Here is a 17,938-nt window from a genome sequence, read left to right on the forward strand (position 1 = left end):
CTCCACTACCCCTGCAGACAGTGCTTTAGATTCCAAACAGCGGGGGAAAGGTTCTTCCTCCTCAGGGATTGGAGTGGGTCCATGTCGTTTTTAGATACCACTGGTGCAGCAAAGATTCCTATTATTAATGCCTTCATAATTTTGTACACCTCGATCAGCCTCCTCCACTCAAAAGAGAGCAAACCTATCTTATCCAGTCTCATAAATGAAATGCTCCATCCTAGATATCATTGTGGTGACCCTTTTCCACTGTAATCACATCACACGTTACATGTATACCATGTACTGCCTTGTCTACCTAGGCTGCCACCTTGCCTGACGCAGTAAACAATAATCCCAGTGGCAAGAAGTGGCAGAAGGGGCAGCTCACCAGTAGAGTTGCTGCCTTATAGCGCCAGAGACCCAAGATCAATCCTGGCTCCGGATGCTGTCTGTACACTCTCCTCCCTGTGACCTCGTGGGTTTTCTCTGGATGCTCTCATTTCCTCCCACACTCCAAAGATGTGCAGTTTTGTAGGTTAATTGGCTAATGTAAATTGTAAAATTGTCCCATGTGCAGGATAGTGCTAGTGTACGGCGTGATTGCTGATTGACATGGACTCTGTGGGCTGAGGGACTTGTTCCCACGCTGTATTTCTAAAGTAAAGAGAATGTGGAGGAGAACTGGTGTACAAAGAGGAAACCCAGTTTACAAAGTAGCAGGGCGAATGCAAACTCCACAATCGTCTAAATATAACACACATTTAGCCAGCCTGCTGTTGCCAAACGAGTTAGCCACAACCAGATTTGGACATTGATTGCTTTCATGAAAGGTATTGATAAATCAATTGGATAATTTGTTGCAGGTCATACACTGGCCATGACGCTATTTGAATGCAATGATGATAAAAAGCACTGATACGTGTTTTTAAACATTTATTAATACTGTTGGGTGAGAATAGACATGTGGAAGTGAGGACGCCGCCGCTGAGGGAAGGAACAAAGGAGGACCCGGCTTGGGGGGGGGACTGCTATGAGAGGAGGACCTGGTGCGGGGCTACTTTGTAAGTGCACTTTATGGCTGACTTGGGTGTGCATGCAAAGCATTTCACTGTGACTTGTCACATGTGACAATAAAGCATTCAATTCAAAACAATGAGCTAGAAAATTCAACATAATTGCAACAGGCTACAGAACTGCCTATTCAACATCCAATCTGAATGAAATCAGGGAAAAATCATCAGAAGATGGACACAAAATGCTAGAGTAACGCAGAGGATCAGGCTGCATCTCTGGAGAAAAGGAATGGGTGACGTTTCGAGTCGAGACCTTTCTTCAGACACCTATTCCTTTTTCTAGAGATGCTGCCAGATCTGCTGAGTTACTCCAGCACTTTATGTCTATCTTCAGTGTGAACAGGCATCTGCCTTCCCTTTCGACAATAAAAATCATCAGTGTTGGTTTGCAAGGTAAAATTCTGCAACTTCAGCATTTAGAGTAGGGCCAGTACTGTTAAATACCCGCGTAAATCATGTGATTCTTAATACAAAACTTTACACGTAAAAAATATTCATCATCTAATTATAAAACTTCCTACAACATGGGTTTCAGAAATAGCTCTGCAGTGGCTCTCCAAGAATGACTTCCAGCTGTTGGATCACTTTCTGACAGTGGTGCTCCACTTCCTCGCATTCATCTGCAACACAAAGCACACAATGTGGAACTCAAAACGCTCACTGAAATGGAACGAATCAAAAATAAAGAGGCATGGTGTGCAAAAGCAGAGAAGGTTTGCCTAGGTAGTAGACAGCACTGGGGTGACTACAACTAATGAACGGTGTTCATTTCTGGTTACCACACTTTCCGAAGCATGTAAATATTCCAGAGATGATGCAGAAAAGATTTCCTCGGTGGTTCCACAGCAAGAGGGATTTCAATGGTAAGAAACTAAGGAAGCCTGGGATTATTCTCCATGGACCAAAGGAGGCGTGGAGGAAATGTGATAGAAGTCACAGTTACTCAGCATGGAAACAGGCTGTTTGGCCCAACTCATCCAAGCCAACCACGATTTAAGCTCAGGGGCGGCACAGTTGCTGCCTTACAGCGTCATAGACCTGGGTTTGTCTGTATGTTCACCCTGTGACCGCGTGGATTTTCCCTGGGATCTCCAGTTTCCTCCTACACTCCAAAGCCAAATAGGTTTGTACGTTAATCGGCTTGGGAACTTTGTAAAGTCCCGAGTGTGTGTCGGATAGTGTTAGTGTGCGGGGATTATTGGCCGGTGTTGGAGTCGGTGAGCCCAAGGGCCTGTTTCTGTGCTGTATCTCTAAACTAAACTTATACTGAACAGAATTATGAAATTCTTATTACATATTAATATTTGCATTAAGATTTTAGTTCAAGTCAGTACTTACCTTCCAGCAGTTCTGCCAAGAAGGGGATGGTTTCAGGCAATAACACCATGTAGTTCTCCTTGAGTTTACCAGCCAATTCCAACAGCATAATGAGAGCAGAAAACCTCACCTGCACATTAAAAGCAATATTTTAACCCTTTCCACCATCAATGAGGTAAAAAAAATACTAGCACCTTAAAACAAGAAGCTCAAACCACACATTGATGATCTAGGCTGTTTTGAAATGATGGATTTCCCCCAAAACTTAATTAATTAAATATCAATCTGGGAACAATGTCTGAGTTAGAGTTTAGTTCATTGTCACATGTACTGAGGTACAGTGAAAAGCTTTTTTGTTATGTGCTATCCAGTCATCAACCCGTCGTGCACAAATAAATAGATGTGTTTTCATGAAAATAGTAGTGTTTTCATGCCACTTGATCTACAACTATAGGCTGTGCACGTCATGCAAGAAGAAGTGGAAAGACGATATGTGATTACAATCGAGCCATCCATAGTTTAGATACATGATAAAGGGAATAACACTCAGTGCAAGATAAAATCCAGTAAAGTTCAATCAAAGATAGTCCAAGGGTCTCCAAAGGGGTAGATAGCATAATGAGCATAACTAACATTATCCCTACGCAAGGATGACACGCAAATTCGTGAAGCGTTCCATATTTTTAAGGGGTCACAGTTTAAGGATAAGAGGGAAGCTTTTTAGGACCGAGATGAGAAAATAATTTTTTACACAGAGAGTGGGTGAATCTGTGGAATTCTCTGCCACAGAAGGTAGTTGAGGCCAGTTGATTGGCTATATTTAAGAGGGAGTTAGATGTGGCCCTTGTGGCTAAAGGGATCAGGGGGTATGGAGAGAAGGCATGTACGGGATACTGAGTTGGATGATCAGCCATGATCATATTGAATGACGGTGCAGGCTCGAAGGGCCGAATGGCCTACTCCTGCACCTATTTTCTATGTTCCTATAGTAGCTCAGGAAAATATCTCAATTATCTCAAATAAGTCAAATCCAGCATAGCTTAACTTCCCTGGCTTCTTCTGAAAGCAGAAACTGCATAAATGTGTGTGTTTCAGCAGCTCTTAATGCACTTACGATCAGCTATAACTGTAAAAGCATATGGACGGAGAGAATAGAGGAAAAACAATCAACTGCATTGAGCATCGAAGTCTAACACAAACCAACTCATCAATACTCTTCCTCATATTAGGAAGGAAAGTTCCCAAACAGCAGCCTTGGGATTGCAAAGTAAAATGTTTACCTCCTGTTGTTCTTTTCATAAAATAGATTGTTTGCATAATTGTGAAATCTAAATCAGTAAATCTGGTCATTTCAGTATCAGCTTCAGAAACAACTGACTATAAAAGCTGCTGTAGTAAACCTAACTTGTTCACTGATGTCCTCACTACAATGCTAGATAAAAGACTGCAGTTTTGGACGTTAATGCCTTTTACAGCAAGGAAGAAAGAGTAATAAAGAACAACCATATCCCAAGAATTTGAAAAAGCACCGCTAATTCCACATGCATTGAACCAGAGCCCTTATCCATCTTTGGGGTTCAGCATCCAAGTGGAAAATATGATCACCAGCAAACACTAACCGTATCGAAGTTGGTATTTGCAATGAAATATGATTAGCAGCAGATCATCCCCAAACGTTCTTTAAAACTTAAGTGGTATACTCAGCAAAATTTGATATTAATCGGGACGTATGGCTGGGAATAGACAATAATGTTAAACTAATGTGGCAGGGAGATGGGTACAAGAGCAGAGGGGCAGGGGGGTGTAAAATGAAGGTAGAAGCAATAGGTAGCAAGGTGAAAAGTAAAAGTGGCAGGCAGACAAAACCAGGGCAAAAATCAAAAAGGGCCACTTTTCAACATAATTGTATAAGGGGTAAGAGCGTTGTAAAAACAAGCCTGAAGGCTTTGTGTCTCAATGCAAGGAGTATTCGTAATAAGATGGATGAGTTGAACGTGCACATAGCCATTAATGATTATGATATAGTTGGGATCATGGAGACATGGCTCCAGGGTGACCAAGGCTGGGAGCTGAACATCCAGGGATATTCAATATTCAGGAGGGATAGAGAGAAAGGAAAAGGAGGTGGGGTAGTGTTGCTGGTTAGAGAGGAGATTAACGCAATGGAAAGGAAGGACATTAGTTTGGAGGATGTGGAATCGGTATGGGTAGAGCTGCGAAACAATAAGGGGCAGAAAACGCTGGTGGGTGTTGTGTACAGGCCACCTAACAGTAGTAGTGAAGTTGGAGATGGTATCAAACAGGAAATTAGAAATGCTTGCGACAAAGGCAAAGCAGTTATAATGGGTGACTTCAATCTACATATAGATTGGGTGAATCAAATTGGCAGGGGTGCTGAGGAAGAGGATTTCTTGGAATGTATGCGGGATAGTTATCTAAATCAACATGTAGAGGAACCAACGAGAGAGCTGGCTATTTTAGACTGGGTATTGAGTAATGAGGAAGGGTTAGTTAGTAGTCTTGTTGTGCGTGGCCCCTTGGGCAAGAGTGACCATAATATGGTTGAGTTCTTCATTAGGATGGAGAGTGACATTGTTAATTCAGAAACAATGGTTTTGAACTTAAAGAAAGGTAACTTTGAGGGTATGAGACGTGAATCGGCCAAGATTGACTGGCAATTAATTCTAAAAGGGTTGACGGTGGATATGCAATGGAAGGCATTTAAAGACTGCATGGATGAACTACAAAAATTGTTCATCCCAGTTTGGCAAAAGAATAAATCAGGGAAGGTAGTGCATCCATGGATAACAAGGGAAATCAGGGATAGTATCAAAGCAAAGGATGATGCGTACAAACTAGCCAGAAAAAGCAGCATACCGGAGGACTGGGAGAAATTCAGAGACCAGCAGATGAGGACGAAGGGCTTAATTAGGAAAGGAAAAATGGATTATGAAAGAAAACTGGCAGGGAACATAAAAACTGACTGCAAAAGTTTTTATAGATATGTGAAAAGAAAGAGATTAGTTAAAACAAATGTAGGTCCCTTGCAGTCAGAAACAGGTGAGTTGATCATGGGGAACCAGGATATGGCGGACCAATTGAATAACTACTTTGGTTCCGTCTTCACTAAGGAAGACATAAATGATCTGCCGGAAATAGCAGGGGCCCGCGGGTCAAAGGAGGTGGAGGAATTGAGTGAAATCCAGGTTAGTCGGGAAGTGGGGTTGGGTAAATTGAATGGATTAAAGGCCGATAAATCCCCAGGGCCAGATAGGCTGCATCCCAGAGTACTTAAGGAAGTAGCTCCAGAAATAGTGGATGCATTAGTAATAATCTTTCAAAACTCTTTAGATTCTGGAGTAGTTCCAGAGGATTGGCGGGTAGCAAACGTAACCCCACTTTTTAAGAAGGGAGGGAGAGAGAAAACGGGGAATTACAGACCAGTTAGCTTAACATCGGTAGTGGGGAAACTGCTAGAGTCAGTTATTAAAGATGGGATAGCAGCACATTTGGAAAGTGGTGAAATCATTCAAGGATGTAACTAGTAGCGTGGATAGGGGAGAACCAGTGGATGTGGTGTATCTGGACTTCCAGAAGGCTTTCGACAAGGTCCCACATAAGAGATTAGTATACAAACCTAAAGCACATGGCATTGGGGGTTCAGTATTGATGTGGATAGAGAACTGGCTGGCAAACAGGAAGCAAAGAGTAGGAGTAAACGGGTCCTTTTCACAATGGCAGGCAGTGACTAGTGGGGTACCGCAAGGCTCAGTACTGGGACCCCAGCTATTTACAATATATATTAATGATCTGGATGAGGGAATTGAAGGCAATATCTCCAAGTTTGCGGATGACACTAAGCTGGGGGGCAGTGTTAGGTGTGAGGAGGATGCTAGGAGACTGCAAGGTGACTTGGATAGGCTGGGTGAGTGGGCAAATGTTTGGCAGATGCAGTTTAATGTGGATAAATGTGAGGTTATCCATTTTGGTGGCAAAAACGGGAAAGCAGATTATTATCTAAACGGTGGCCGATTGGGAAAAGGGGGAGATGCAGCGAGACCTGGGTGTCATGGTACACCAGTCATTGAAGGTAGGCATGCAGGTGCAGCAGGCAGTAAAGAAAGCGAATGGCATGTTGGCTTTTATAGCAAGAGGATTTGAGTATAGGAGCAGGGAGGTTCTACTGCAGTTGTATAGGGTCTTGGTGAGACCACACCTGGAGTATTGCGTGCAGTTTTGGTCTCCAAATCTGAGGAAGGACATTATTGCCATAGAGGGAGTGCAGAGAAGGTTCACCAGACTGATTCCTGGGATGTCAGGACTGTCTTATGAAGAAAGACTGGATAGACTTGGTTTATACTCTCTAGAATTTAGGAGATTGAGAGGGGATCTTATAGAAACTTACAAAATTCTTAAGGGGTTGGACAGGCTAGGTGCAGGAAGATTGTTCCCGATGTTGGGGAAGTCCAGGACAAGGGGTCACAACTTAAGGATAAGGGGGAAATCCTTTAAAACCGAGATGAGGAGAACTTTTTTCACACAGAGAGTGGTGAATCTCTGGAACTCTCTGCCACAGAGGGTAGTTGAGGCCAGTTCATTGGCTATATTTAAGAGGGAGTTAGATGTGGCCCTTGTGGCCAAGGGGATCAGAGGGTATGGAGAGAAGGCAGGTACGGGATACTGAGTTGGATGATCAGCCATGATCATATTAAATGGCGGTGCAGGCTCGAAGGGCCGAATGGCCTACTCCTGCACCTAATTTCTATGTTTCTATAATGTTGGCAGATGATACCAAGCTCAAAAGCATGTACCACCAGATTCAATAACAGTGTTATCAGACTACTGAACGGACCACCCATAAGCCGATCTCCCAATCTACCTCTTTGCAAACGCTACACATTTTCCCCCCTCTACAATTGTAATGCGATAACACTATATTCTGCACTCTAGTATTTTTCATTTTACACCACCTATTGCACTTGTGAATGGCTTGGTTGTATTCATGTATAATATGATTTGACTGGACTAATAAACTGATAGCAATAATAATTACCAGATAATGTAAATAGCACAGATTAAGAGTGCCTTTCTGGAAACGGGAATCTTTGTTGTCAAATCCTGCTGCTTACCTTTGGTGAGCTGTGCCTTGTTTTAAGCAAGATTTGGTAATTCAGTGGCTTCCAGAAGGAATCATCGCCAATGGCAACAGAAAACTGAGCGATACATGGGATAAGATGTTTGGTCACTCTATCCTTGTACTCCTCCTCACCGCCAAGCATATTTTCCAGCTGCAAAGATTACAAAATGTCAGAATTTATTCGCAGTCTGTAATAGTTTCAAGCCATTATAAATAATTACAGTTCTGCTATATCGTGCGTTTCTGTATTGGACAAGGGACAATTAACAGATTAGGAAATACTATTTGAATTACATGGAGTGAATTAATTATAATGCAATTTCTAATCATGAACTGGGAAACCACATAAAGGTTACCTGACAAGTGGAAAAAGTGCTGTCTTGGAACAAAAAAAAAGGACAGTTTCCATGTAACCTCCCAACTCAAACGCTATTCTCTTAAGAGAACGACCACTACATCCACTGCAGTTGGCCACTGAAATTAGTAAGCAATCACTTTTATCGCCAATTGTGCACCAATACTCGATTAAACATTATAATAGGAATACTTTACAGCTGTGCACATCATTCTGCGTCAATAGTTGGGATAAAATAACCACATAAAGTTGTTGCAAGATCATAATTGCATGTTTAATGAAGCTGGCAAATGAATGGAACTAGCTTTGACAGGCAGAATGAGAGTTACATACCTGATCCACCAAGGGCATCATGAGAGTATCAGTTCTTTCCTTGCTGACAAACTGCTGAGTGTCAAAGAGAAAGATTTTGTGCATGCAGTCAGTGACAAACTGAAGTAAGAGGCATGATTTTGTTGCGCTGTTGTCCGAGTCAAAGAAACTTTCATCTATTTTGGAAGAAAAAAAGATGATTTATTAGACAGTGTAGTGTGCGAGTAATTCTGCAGTTACAGATTCGTAGAATCATACAGCACTGGAACAAGCCCTTCGGCCCAACTTGTACATACCGACATAGATGCCCATCTAAGCAAGTCCCATTTGCCTGTGTTTGGCCTATTTCCCTCCAAACCGTTGCCATCTATGTACCTGTCCAATTGTCTTTTAAATGCTGTTATATTATATGCCCCAACTCTCTCCTCTGGCAGATTGTTCTATACACCTACCACCCTATGAGTGAAAAAGTTGCTCCCCCAGGTTCCTATTAAATCTTGCCCCTGTCACCTTGAACCCATGTCCTCTTGGTTTTGATTCCCCAACCCGTGGTCAAAGTTGATCAAAAAGCGATCACCCCCATGCACTAACACTATCCTACTACACACACAGAGGAGATTTTTTTTATTTTTTTTAAAACAAAGCCAATTACCTACAAACCTGCACGCCTTTGGAATTCGAGAGGAAAACAGAGCACCTGAAGAAAATCCACGTGGTCATAGGGAAAACGTACAAACTCCGTAAAGACAGCACTCATAATCAGGATCAAACCCAGGTCTCTGGCGCTGTAAGGCAGCAATTCCACCGCTTCCCCGTCCCGATCTTATTAATTAAACTCAATCACACTAGACAAACATATTTGCCTGTGAACAAGTACATACTTAACAAATAGGTGTTGTCAGACCTGTATGAAGAAGGGGCCCACCCTGAAACGTCACCTATCCATGTTCTCCGGAGATGCTGCCTGACCTGCTGAGTTACTCCAGCACAATGTGTCTTTTGCTGTCATTTATATTTTGATGACAATTTTCCCCTGAGATTAATGTTTCTGAAAGACCCTTACCACATATGGGGCTTGAATAATAAAGGTTAATTGACTTCAACTTTACCTGTCTTGGCTGTGTTGGTCTGGTTCAGAATTTCAGCGAAAGGCTTCACTAGCTGCCCAGCAAAAAGGGTGAATAAACCTTTCAGCTTGTCCGCAATGCTATCTGCTAAGCGGTAAAATGTAATCAATCGATCTGTAGGGAACCCCTCAGACTTGCTCCAGTCGAACAGCTGATTAGAAGCAAATCATATGTCGGTGATTAAAAAAAAGAAAAAAAAATTTGCAGATATTCATCTGTGGAATTGTTTACAGAATATTATTGTCGTACCTTAAAGAACAAGGGTCTGAAAGTAACCTCCGAAAGTTTCATTATCATGCCAACGAGACAATTGATGACGTGACCCTCAATTTCACCTACTTTGTCCAGGTCATTCTACAGAAAGGAAGAAACAGAAGGAAAGTTGGCCTTGTATGCACATTTAAAATAGTAATAGAGGTGGTTTATGTAATGCACAATTATAGCCATGTATGTATGGATGTCTAAGTGCCTTTATCACTCTAATACCCAATAGGAGAATGGAATTACCGGTCATTCCAAAGAAGGGTCCCGTCCGAACCTGTCTACGTTCTCTTGGAATTAGTTTAGTGCTAAACCATTCAGCGGAAATACTATACACATTACAATCGAGCCATCCACAGTGCAGAGATACAGGATAAAAGGAATAACGTTTAATAGTAAGATAAAGTCCAGTAAAGTCTGATTAAAGATAGTCCGTGGGTCTCCAGTGAGGTAGATGGTAGCTCAGGACCACTCTTTAGTTGTTGATCGGATGGTTCAGTTGCCTGATCACAACTGGGAAGAAACTGTTCCTCAATTACCTCATTTACAAATGGTTTCTCGGCAAACTTTGAGGTCTGGCCAGAAGTGGCCATACAAACTCCTTAAAAACCATAAATGATGCCAAAAATTTAGGAGATGGCAGAACAGTCGTAGTAAAACAAAAGGCTCACAAAAGCAGATTATATGCCTGGGAATTGATTAGTCAAATTGAGGCTAAATGCGAATTAAATTGGTACATTTCAAAGTGCATGAAATGGCAAACAGATTTTCGTATGCAACAAGCAAATGCAACTGTTATTGTGCAGCAACATGCCACAATAGCAATGAGATTAATGACTTGATAATCAATTTTAATGGCTGCGATTGAGGAAAATTGATTAAAGTGGCAGCAGGACCAAGATGTTAAATACCCATTGTACAACAATGATTTATAGATGTCTGATGCAGTCATTCAGCTCAATGCTTATAATGAGTCCGAGTTATCCATCGTCTTATTAGTCCTGGAGTGTTGTAGAACAGAAAGACAGAACACACATAGTTCCATGAAAGTGATGATACAGGTAGACAGGGTGGTGTAGAAGAAGTTTGGCATGCCTGTCTTCATCGGTGGGGGTACTGAGTACAGAAGCTGGGACGTTATGTTACAGCTATACATAGTATGGGTATGACCCCATTTGGAGCATTGTATAGAGCTGTGTACAGGGGCAGCACATGGCACCAGAAACCTGGTTTCGATCCTGACTAGAGGAGGGCCTTATGTTGATGAAGCCGAATTTTAGTTAAAAATATAAGAAGATATTAAATTGGCTTCTGGGCTAGCTTACAGCTTATATTTAGTGTCAAATTAGGCTTTCCTCAGGTTGCGGGGTGTGTGAGATAACATTGTCTCCCAAGAGAAGGAGCTAGAGATATCTTTGAAGTAAGATGCCATAAACCAAATGACCAATGTTTATGGGGAGGAGGCAATAAAGGAAGAGAGAAATAGCCAGTCACATCTTTGTAAACAAATGACCTATGTTTATGAGGGACCAAGTGACAAAGAAGATATACAATGTTTTTAGTATATCTTGTACCATGTAAACAAAAGGTTTGATGTGATGCATTCTGTGGAAACCTTTTCCTGTACCTCTGACCATGACTAATGTCTGTGGAATGTGCTAAGGGGACAAAAAAAAACATATTTAAAGCAATGTAATTCTGTTGTTCAGAGAAGGTGGCTGAGGACAGTCAAGTGTCTGTGTTGGTCACTTGACTGGAGTTCTCCCTCCCTTCCATCGGCCGATGTTAAGTAAAGTTTTGAACTGGTCTACCAAACAGTTTGTGTGGTGTCTGTTTATTAAGAAGCGAACCTGGTTTAGTAGTTAAGATAAGTAGCTTTTTCAATGTATGTAGAGTTTGTACGCTCGCCCTGTGACCACGTGGGTTTCCTCAGGTGCTCCGGTTTCCTTCCATAATCCAAAGACAAGCAGGTTTGTAGGTTAATGGGCATCTATAAATTGCCCCTAGTGTGTAGGATGTGGGATAACGTGATAACGAGTCTGCTGGTGATCAATGGTTGGCTTGCATTCGGTGGGCGAAGGATCTGTTTCTACACTGTATCTCTAAACTAAACTACACAAATGGTGTCATTAAACAGGAAAGGGTGCTAAAAGGACTTACAAGGACTGGAACGACTAGTTATAAAGAGGGGCTGGATCCTTAGCTCCTACAGCGTAGGAAGCTGAAGAGTGGCCTTATAAAATCATGAGGGGCATAGATAAGGTGAACTACCAGTCTTTTCACCGGGGTGGGGGAGTTAAAATAACAGAGGACACAAGTTTGGACAAGTACATGGACAGGAAAAAATGGGATGGATATGGGTCAGTCACCGGCATGTGGATGGCTCGGTTCAGCAACTTGGTTGGCATGGACAAGTGGGCCGTAGGGCCTGTTTCGGTGTAGAATTGTTCGATGACTCCTTAGAAAGTACAGGTGTCGGGGCTATGGGGAGAAGGCGGGAGAATGGGGTTGAGAGGAAAAGATAGATCAGTCATGATTGAATGGCAGAGTAGACGATCGGCCGAATAACCCAATTCTGCTCCTATAAACATGAAAATTGTATATTTTAAAACATATATCCAATTCCTTGAAAAGTGGTTTTGTGACATGCCCCCGTCCACTTTATCAGATATCTCATGTCCTGAGGATCTCTTGTGTAAAAACAAAATCCTAAAACCCATTCTTCACATCTTAAATGTGCACCATCTTCATTTCGAAGATCAGTGGACCAACGTTTGTCTCCGTGTCTGGTAAAACCACAACCTTAAAGTCTGGCGCAGCGCGGCAGTAGAACAGCCGCCGGGCCATGAGCAACCTGGCAGTCGCGTTGCTGAGAACGAAGGGGGACTCCGCGGGGAGCTGCTGAGAACAAAGGAGCTGGCGCCGGGGGTCTGCTGAGATCAAAGACGGACCTGGCAGGCTGCTGAATACAAAGAAGGACCCAGTGGATCGCTGAAAATAAAGAAGGACCCGACGGGTCGCCCGCAGCCACGTGCGTCGGCAGCCCGGTTCGCCACGAGAAGATAAAACCGTACTAAGAACATCTGGTCAAGAAGGCTCACCAGCGTCTCTTCTTCCTGAGGAGACTGAAGAAGGTCCATCTGTCTCCTCAGATTCTGGTGAACTTCTACCCCTGCACCATCGAGAGCATCCTTACCAACTGTATCACAGTATGGTATGGTAACTGCTCTGTCTCCGACCGGAAAGCACTGCAGAGGGTGGTGAAAAGTGCCCAACGCATCACCGGTTCCTCGCTCCCCTCCATTGAGTCTGTCCAAAGCAAGCGTTGTCTGCGGAGGGTGCTCAGAATCGCCAAGGACTGCTCTCACCCCAACCATGGACTGTTTACCCTCCTACCATCCGGGAGACGCTACAGGTCTCTCCGTTGCCGGACCAGCAGGTCCAGGAACAGCTTCTTCCCTGCGGCTGTCACACTACTCAACAATGTACCTCGGTGACTGCCAATCACCCCCCCCCGGACACTCCTCCCACAGGAAAAACACTGACAGTATGCATGTAAATAGACTTATTTATTGCAATCATATTCTATGTCGCTCTTCCAGGGAGATGCTAACTGCATTTCGTTGTCCCTGTACTGTACACTGACAATGACAATTAAAGTTGAATCTGAATCTGAATCTGATTTGCAACTTTGTTGGCTTCAGCAACGTGGTGACTCTTTGTGTACTGCCAAGGTGAAGTCTGCTGTATGATTTTACTGGGGTGTATGCAAAAACTAGGAATTCCACTGTACCTGGGTACATGTGACAATAAAGTATCCTTAGACATTGGATAGGGTTTGATCATGACTACCAGGCACCAAGGGTTGCTACCAAACTAGCAGATGTACAATTCCCAGTAGGTCAACAAAAAGTTTGAATTATGCCAAGTGGTACGTGAGCTGCTTTTCCTCAAATTCAAAAAGTTCCATTCAGATATTAATTTGAATTGTTATAAACCATGTAATCTTGAAAATAAGGTGTTATTCTGTGTGTCTTACCTCCAAGTGGCCAGCTCTGAAATCCAGAGCTTTCAGGAAGAATGATGTAAGTTCAGATTGATGGGAAGTCAATTGTTCCTTTTCCATGTGACAAATGTGTTCCTTTAGGATGTCGAGAAGTGGCCCCAGGCAACTCTGGAGAAGACACCAAACATGTCATAGACTACTTCTGTTTACGCTTAAAATAAAGCATCAATTCAATCTTTTAAATCGTCTCATTGCTGCATGAAATCATGTGGGTTTAGTTTAGTTTAGTGTAGAGATGCAGTGCGGAAACAGGCCCTTTGGCCCACCGAGTCCGCGCTAACCAGCGATCCCTGCACAACAACACTACCCCATACACACTAGAGATAATTTACCTCTTTGGAGTGGAGTGTGGGAGGAAACAGGAGCACCCAGAGAAAACCCACGGGGTCGCAGGGAGAACGTGCAAACTCCACACAGCCAATACCCGCAGTCAGGATCTAACCCGCATCTCTGGCACTGTAAGGAAACAACTCTTACAGCGGCCACAGCGCCAGTGACCCGGGCTCGATCCTGACCACAAGTGCTGTCTGTGTAGAGTTTGCAAGTTCTCTCTGTCACCGTGTGGGTTTCACCTGGGTGCCCTCCCACATCTTATATATGTGCGAAGGTAGACAAAAATGCTGGGGAAAAATCAGCGGGTGAGGCAGCACCTATGGAGCGAAGGAAATAGGCAACATTTTGGGCCTAAACCCTTCATCAGCCCGAAAAGTTGCCTATTTCCTTCACTCCGTAGATGCTGCCTCACCCACTGAATTTCTCCAGCATTTTTGTCCACCTTCGATTTTCCAGCATCTGCAGTTCCTTCTTAAACATTATGTATGTGCGAGTTTTGTAGGTTGATTGGCCTCTGAAAATTATTCCTCGGGTGTAGGGGGTGGAAGCGAAAGTGAGATAACATAGACAGTGTGAACGGGCAGTCGATGGTCAGTGTGGACTCGGTGGGCTGAAGGACCTGTTTCCCTGCAGTATTTTTCAATTAATGAATCAACCAACAATAAAAAGCTGCCATCTGTGCCTGACTGCGGCTTTCTGTGGCTTCCACTTTGCCCTGTTAAAAATTGAACCCTCTAGTGCAGTAAAAGGCAATGATAAAGTCACAGCTGCTGCCAAAAAATTTAGGATTATGCAAAAAAAGGACAAAAGAATATTCACTATTCATAAGCTTTTGAAAACATTTAGAAACCCATTCAAAACAAGCTCATGATAGTTCATGAGAGTAATAAATGTTTATGATAGTAATAAATATGTTTATGATATATAAAATATATATAAATAATGCTAGATTTTTTTAATATACTGTTAGATATTTCTCAGCTATCATTCAAAATACCCATTTTAACAAAAGCTGTACAAGCAATGGGTGAGTGGCTAAACTATCAAGCTAACGATAACTGAGAGGTTTTAATATTCAAAGCAGGAAGTGTTTACAGGTTTAGAAATGTTGCTTCACTTCCAACAAATAGAGAATGGAAATAAAGCAGAAATCTCGACAGAGATAAATACTCACCTCCTTGGTGTCAGCAAGTTTATCGTAACACTTGCTAATTGATGGCAACAGAACCCGAGAAGCAAGCTTCGTAGCCAATGTAGTTCGAAGTGATGTTAAACGCAGATCAAGCTGCGATGAGTGGTTTCCCTTTGCAGCAATGTTGGTCAACTGGGTGATCTACAAGGAAGTTTCATTGCATGGTTATTTAAACTTCAAGATAAGATGCTTTCTTTGGTATAATGTGACAGGAGATAGCTGTTGACCTTACCTGTATTAGAACGTCCAGTAGGTAAGGGCTGATGAAGTGCGACAGTGTTTCTGTGACCCTCTGCAATGCTGTAACGGCACTGAGTAAATAAATCTCGTTGGACAGCAGAGATTTTTGCTTTTTCAAAGTCTTCAGAAGTCCTGGCATCAGCCTGTACAAAATAAATTCATTCTCATGAAGGTTTAGCATTTATAATGCATGGTGATCTATAAACAAGATCAATTGAGCAACTACAACTCACTGAAAGGGCAACATGGGAAACAAGGTGGGAATGCATGGGATATGAAGGGAGATGCACCTACACTGTTAACCATATTGTATAACCATACTAGAACATAGAACAGTACAGCACAGGAACTTCGACACAATGCCTGTTTCCATACTATATCTCTAAACTAAACATAGTACACATTTTCTGTGTTGACAAGGCAACATCTGCTGTGACTTATTTAGCACCATGCCACAAGAAATTTGTGACATTCTTTAGTCAGAGGATGGTGACTATTGCCAAATGGAGGTCAAGTCATGGGTATTTTTAAGGTGCAAATTGTAAGGGTGTCAGGGGCTATGGGGAGAAAGCAGGAGAATGGGGTTGAGAGGGAAAGATATATCAGCCATGATTGAATGGTGGAGTAGACTTGATGGGCCGAATGACCCAATTCTGTTCCGAGAACTTATGATATACAAGATTTCAGGATACGTTAATGACAATAGCTCTGAAGAGTGGTCATTATGAATATTGAGTTACTTTCACACCTGGGAAGCTGAGGTATTGCCAGTGCCTTGAGCGCAGTGGTAACTTCAGCAATACAAAGTAGAGCATTGCCCATCAGATTCCTTTCCTCCTCTCCACCATCCACTGCTATAAGGTCCACGGTAGTCACCAGCACAGGAACAAAGAAATCCTGGTGACCTGCACCAAAACACCTGCACAAGAGTTTCAGGCTGAAGAGGGCTGTCTGGCGGTTAATGGCTTGTTCCACTTCTATTTCCTTACAGCAGACAATATTCAGAAGCTGCTCGATTAGGCTCAGAAGCAACTTCACCTGGTGAGAAACCAGATTTAAGAAATTATTTCACATAAATGAACATGCAAAGGGATTAAAAAAAAATTAAGAGTTAGTTGTATAAATATTGTCAATAGAAAGTCTGATAAGGTAAGCTTGAGAAATAACATCTCATTTTCCAATTGGGGACAGGACAGACAGGATGGGTGATATTTCAGGTCGGGACCCTTTGTCAGAACCAACCCAAAAGCTTCACCTATCCATGTTCTCCAGAGATGCTGCCTGACCCGTTGAGTTACTCCAGCACTTTGTGTCCATTTTGGAAACCAGCATCATAATCTCACACTTGTTTCTACAGTTTGAGATTATTCAGTGTGCATGCAAGAAATATGAACTGACCATTCCTCTCCCACAGTGATACTGGGAACTGTGGAGCAAAACACAGCAAATCAATCAACAACTGGAGAAAAGCAGGGCTCTCATTCAGATGCTGAATGTCCTGATGTGTGTATTTGTGTCTTTCATATTGCACCAATGTGCACACTCCTGGGTCTTTCATATTTTCTCTGTATATACTTAGACTTAATTTTAATTTATTCACAGGTTTATCAATTCCACAACGGATTTGTTTGATTGTAACAAACAATTTAGCTCACACAGAAATTGTGTTTTTTTTTTTTTTTTTTGAAAGATTGTCATTGACTCCAGGATGTTTATGCCTGCAGCTTGAAAAGGATGAGCTGTCTGCATTTGGCTGTTTAAATTCGGCTGACCTGATTCAGCATCACAGGACAATGTGACACGGATCGATTTCAAGGTTTTACTGTGACTGCGCAACAGGAGACTATTCACATCCTGAAGATTTTTGCTGTATCTCCGTCAGGACCCATGCACTAATAAACACTGTGAAAAAGATGTTAGCTTACTCCCATTATCCAATAGTTTTCCTGCATCCCTGTATTTTTTTCCTTTTTATTTAGTTAGACTTTAGAGATACAGTGCGCTTGATCTCGCCGATATTTCCCCAGGAACCTTTCCCTGCAACCCCAGAAGATGAATGAATACCTGTCCCTATACCTCCTCCCCAGACAGTCCTTTCAGGTGAGGCAGAGGTTCACTTGCACCTCCTCCAACCTCACCTCTGTATCCGCTATTCCAGGTGTGGACTCTGATATATCAGTGAGACCAAGTGCAGACTCGGCCACTCAGTCCACCTTGGCCAACGCGATCTCCCGGTTGCTAAACACCTTAACCTTAAAATCGCTTCTGTCTTGTTTTGATGACATTAAGTCCTGGTTGGCCCTAAACTTTCTTGGATTTAATGAAAAGAAGACAGAGGTGATTTTATTTGATCCCAATGGCTGCCGTGAACCTCCATTTGTTGATTTAGGTCCATTGTCAAGGTACGTGAAGCCAACAGTTGTGAACCTGGGTTTTAGGATGGACAGTGACTTTAAATTAGATCGCCAAATATGCGCGGTGGTTAAGTCCAGCTTCTTTCACCTAAGGAAGCTGGCGAAGGTGAAGCCCATTCTCGAGCGGCA

The 17,938-nt window shown here is 42.6% G+C and overlaps 1 protein-coding gene across 3 annotated transcripts in view; it reads right to left on the minus strand.

The window, feature by feature from the left end:
• Positions 1-899: 899 nt before the first annotated feature.
• heatr1 (HEAT repeat containing 1) overlaps positions 900-17,938 on the minus strand; it is an 83,223-nt gene continuing 66,184 nt past the window's right edge. For all 3 annotated transcript variants that reach the window (XM_055639558.1, XM_055639556.1, XM_055639557.1), the window contains exons 36-45: positions 16,144-16,433; positions 15,388-15,538; positions 15,138-15,296; positions 13,604-13,738; positions 9,553-9,657; positions 9,286-9,454; positions 8,198-8,352; positions 7,502-7,660; positions 2,394-2,502; positions 900-1,675 (exon numbers count right to left, since the gene is read on the minus strand). In XM_055639558.1, the coding sequence (XP_055495533.1) occupies positions 1,587-1,675; positions 2,394-2,502; positions 7,502-7,660; positions 8,198-8,352; positions 9,286-9,454; positions 9,553-9,657; positions 13,604-13,738; positions 15,138-15,296; positions 15,388-15,538; positions 16,144-16,433 (1,521 nt within the window). In that variant the 3' untranslated portion in view covers positions 900-1,586. The remainder of the gene's footprint in view (positions 1,676-2,393; positions 2,503-7,501; positions 7,661-8,197; positions 8,353-9,285; positions 9,455-9,552; positions 9,658-13,603; positions 13,739-15,137; positions 15,297-15,387; positions 15,539-16,143; positions 16,434-17,938) is intronic.

Source organism: Leucoraja erinacea, chromosome 8, assembly GCF_028641065.1.
Source record: "Leucoraja erinacea ecotype New England chromosome 8, Leri_hhj_1, whole genome shotgun sequence".
In the NCBI taxonomy this organism is placed as follows: domain Eukaryota; kingdom Metazoa; phylum Chordata; class Chondrichthyes; order Rajiformes; family Rajidae; genus Leucoraja; species Leucoraja erinaceus.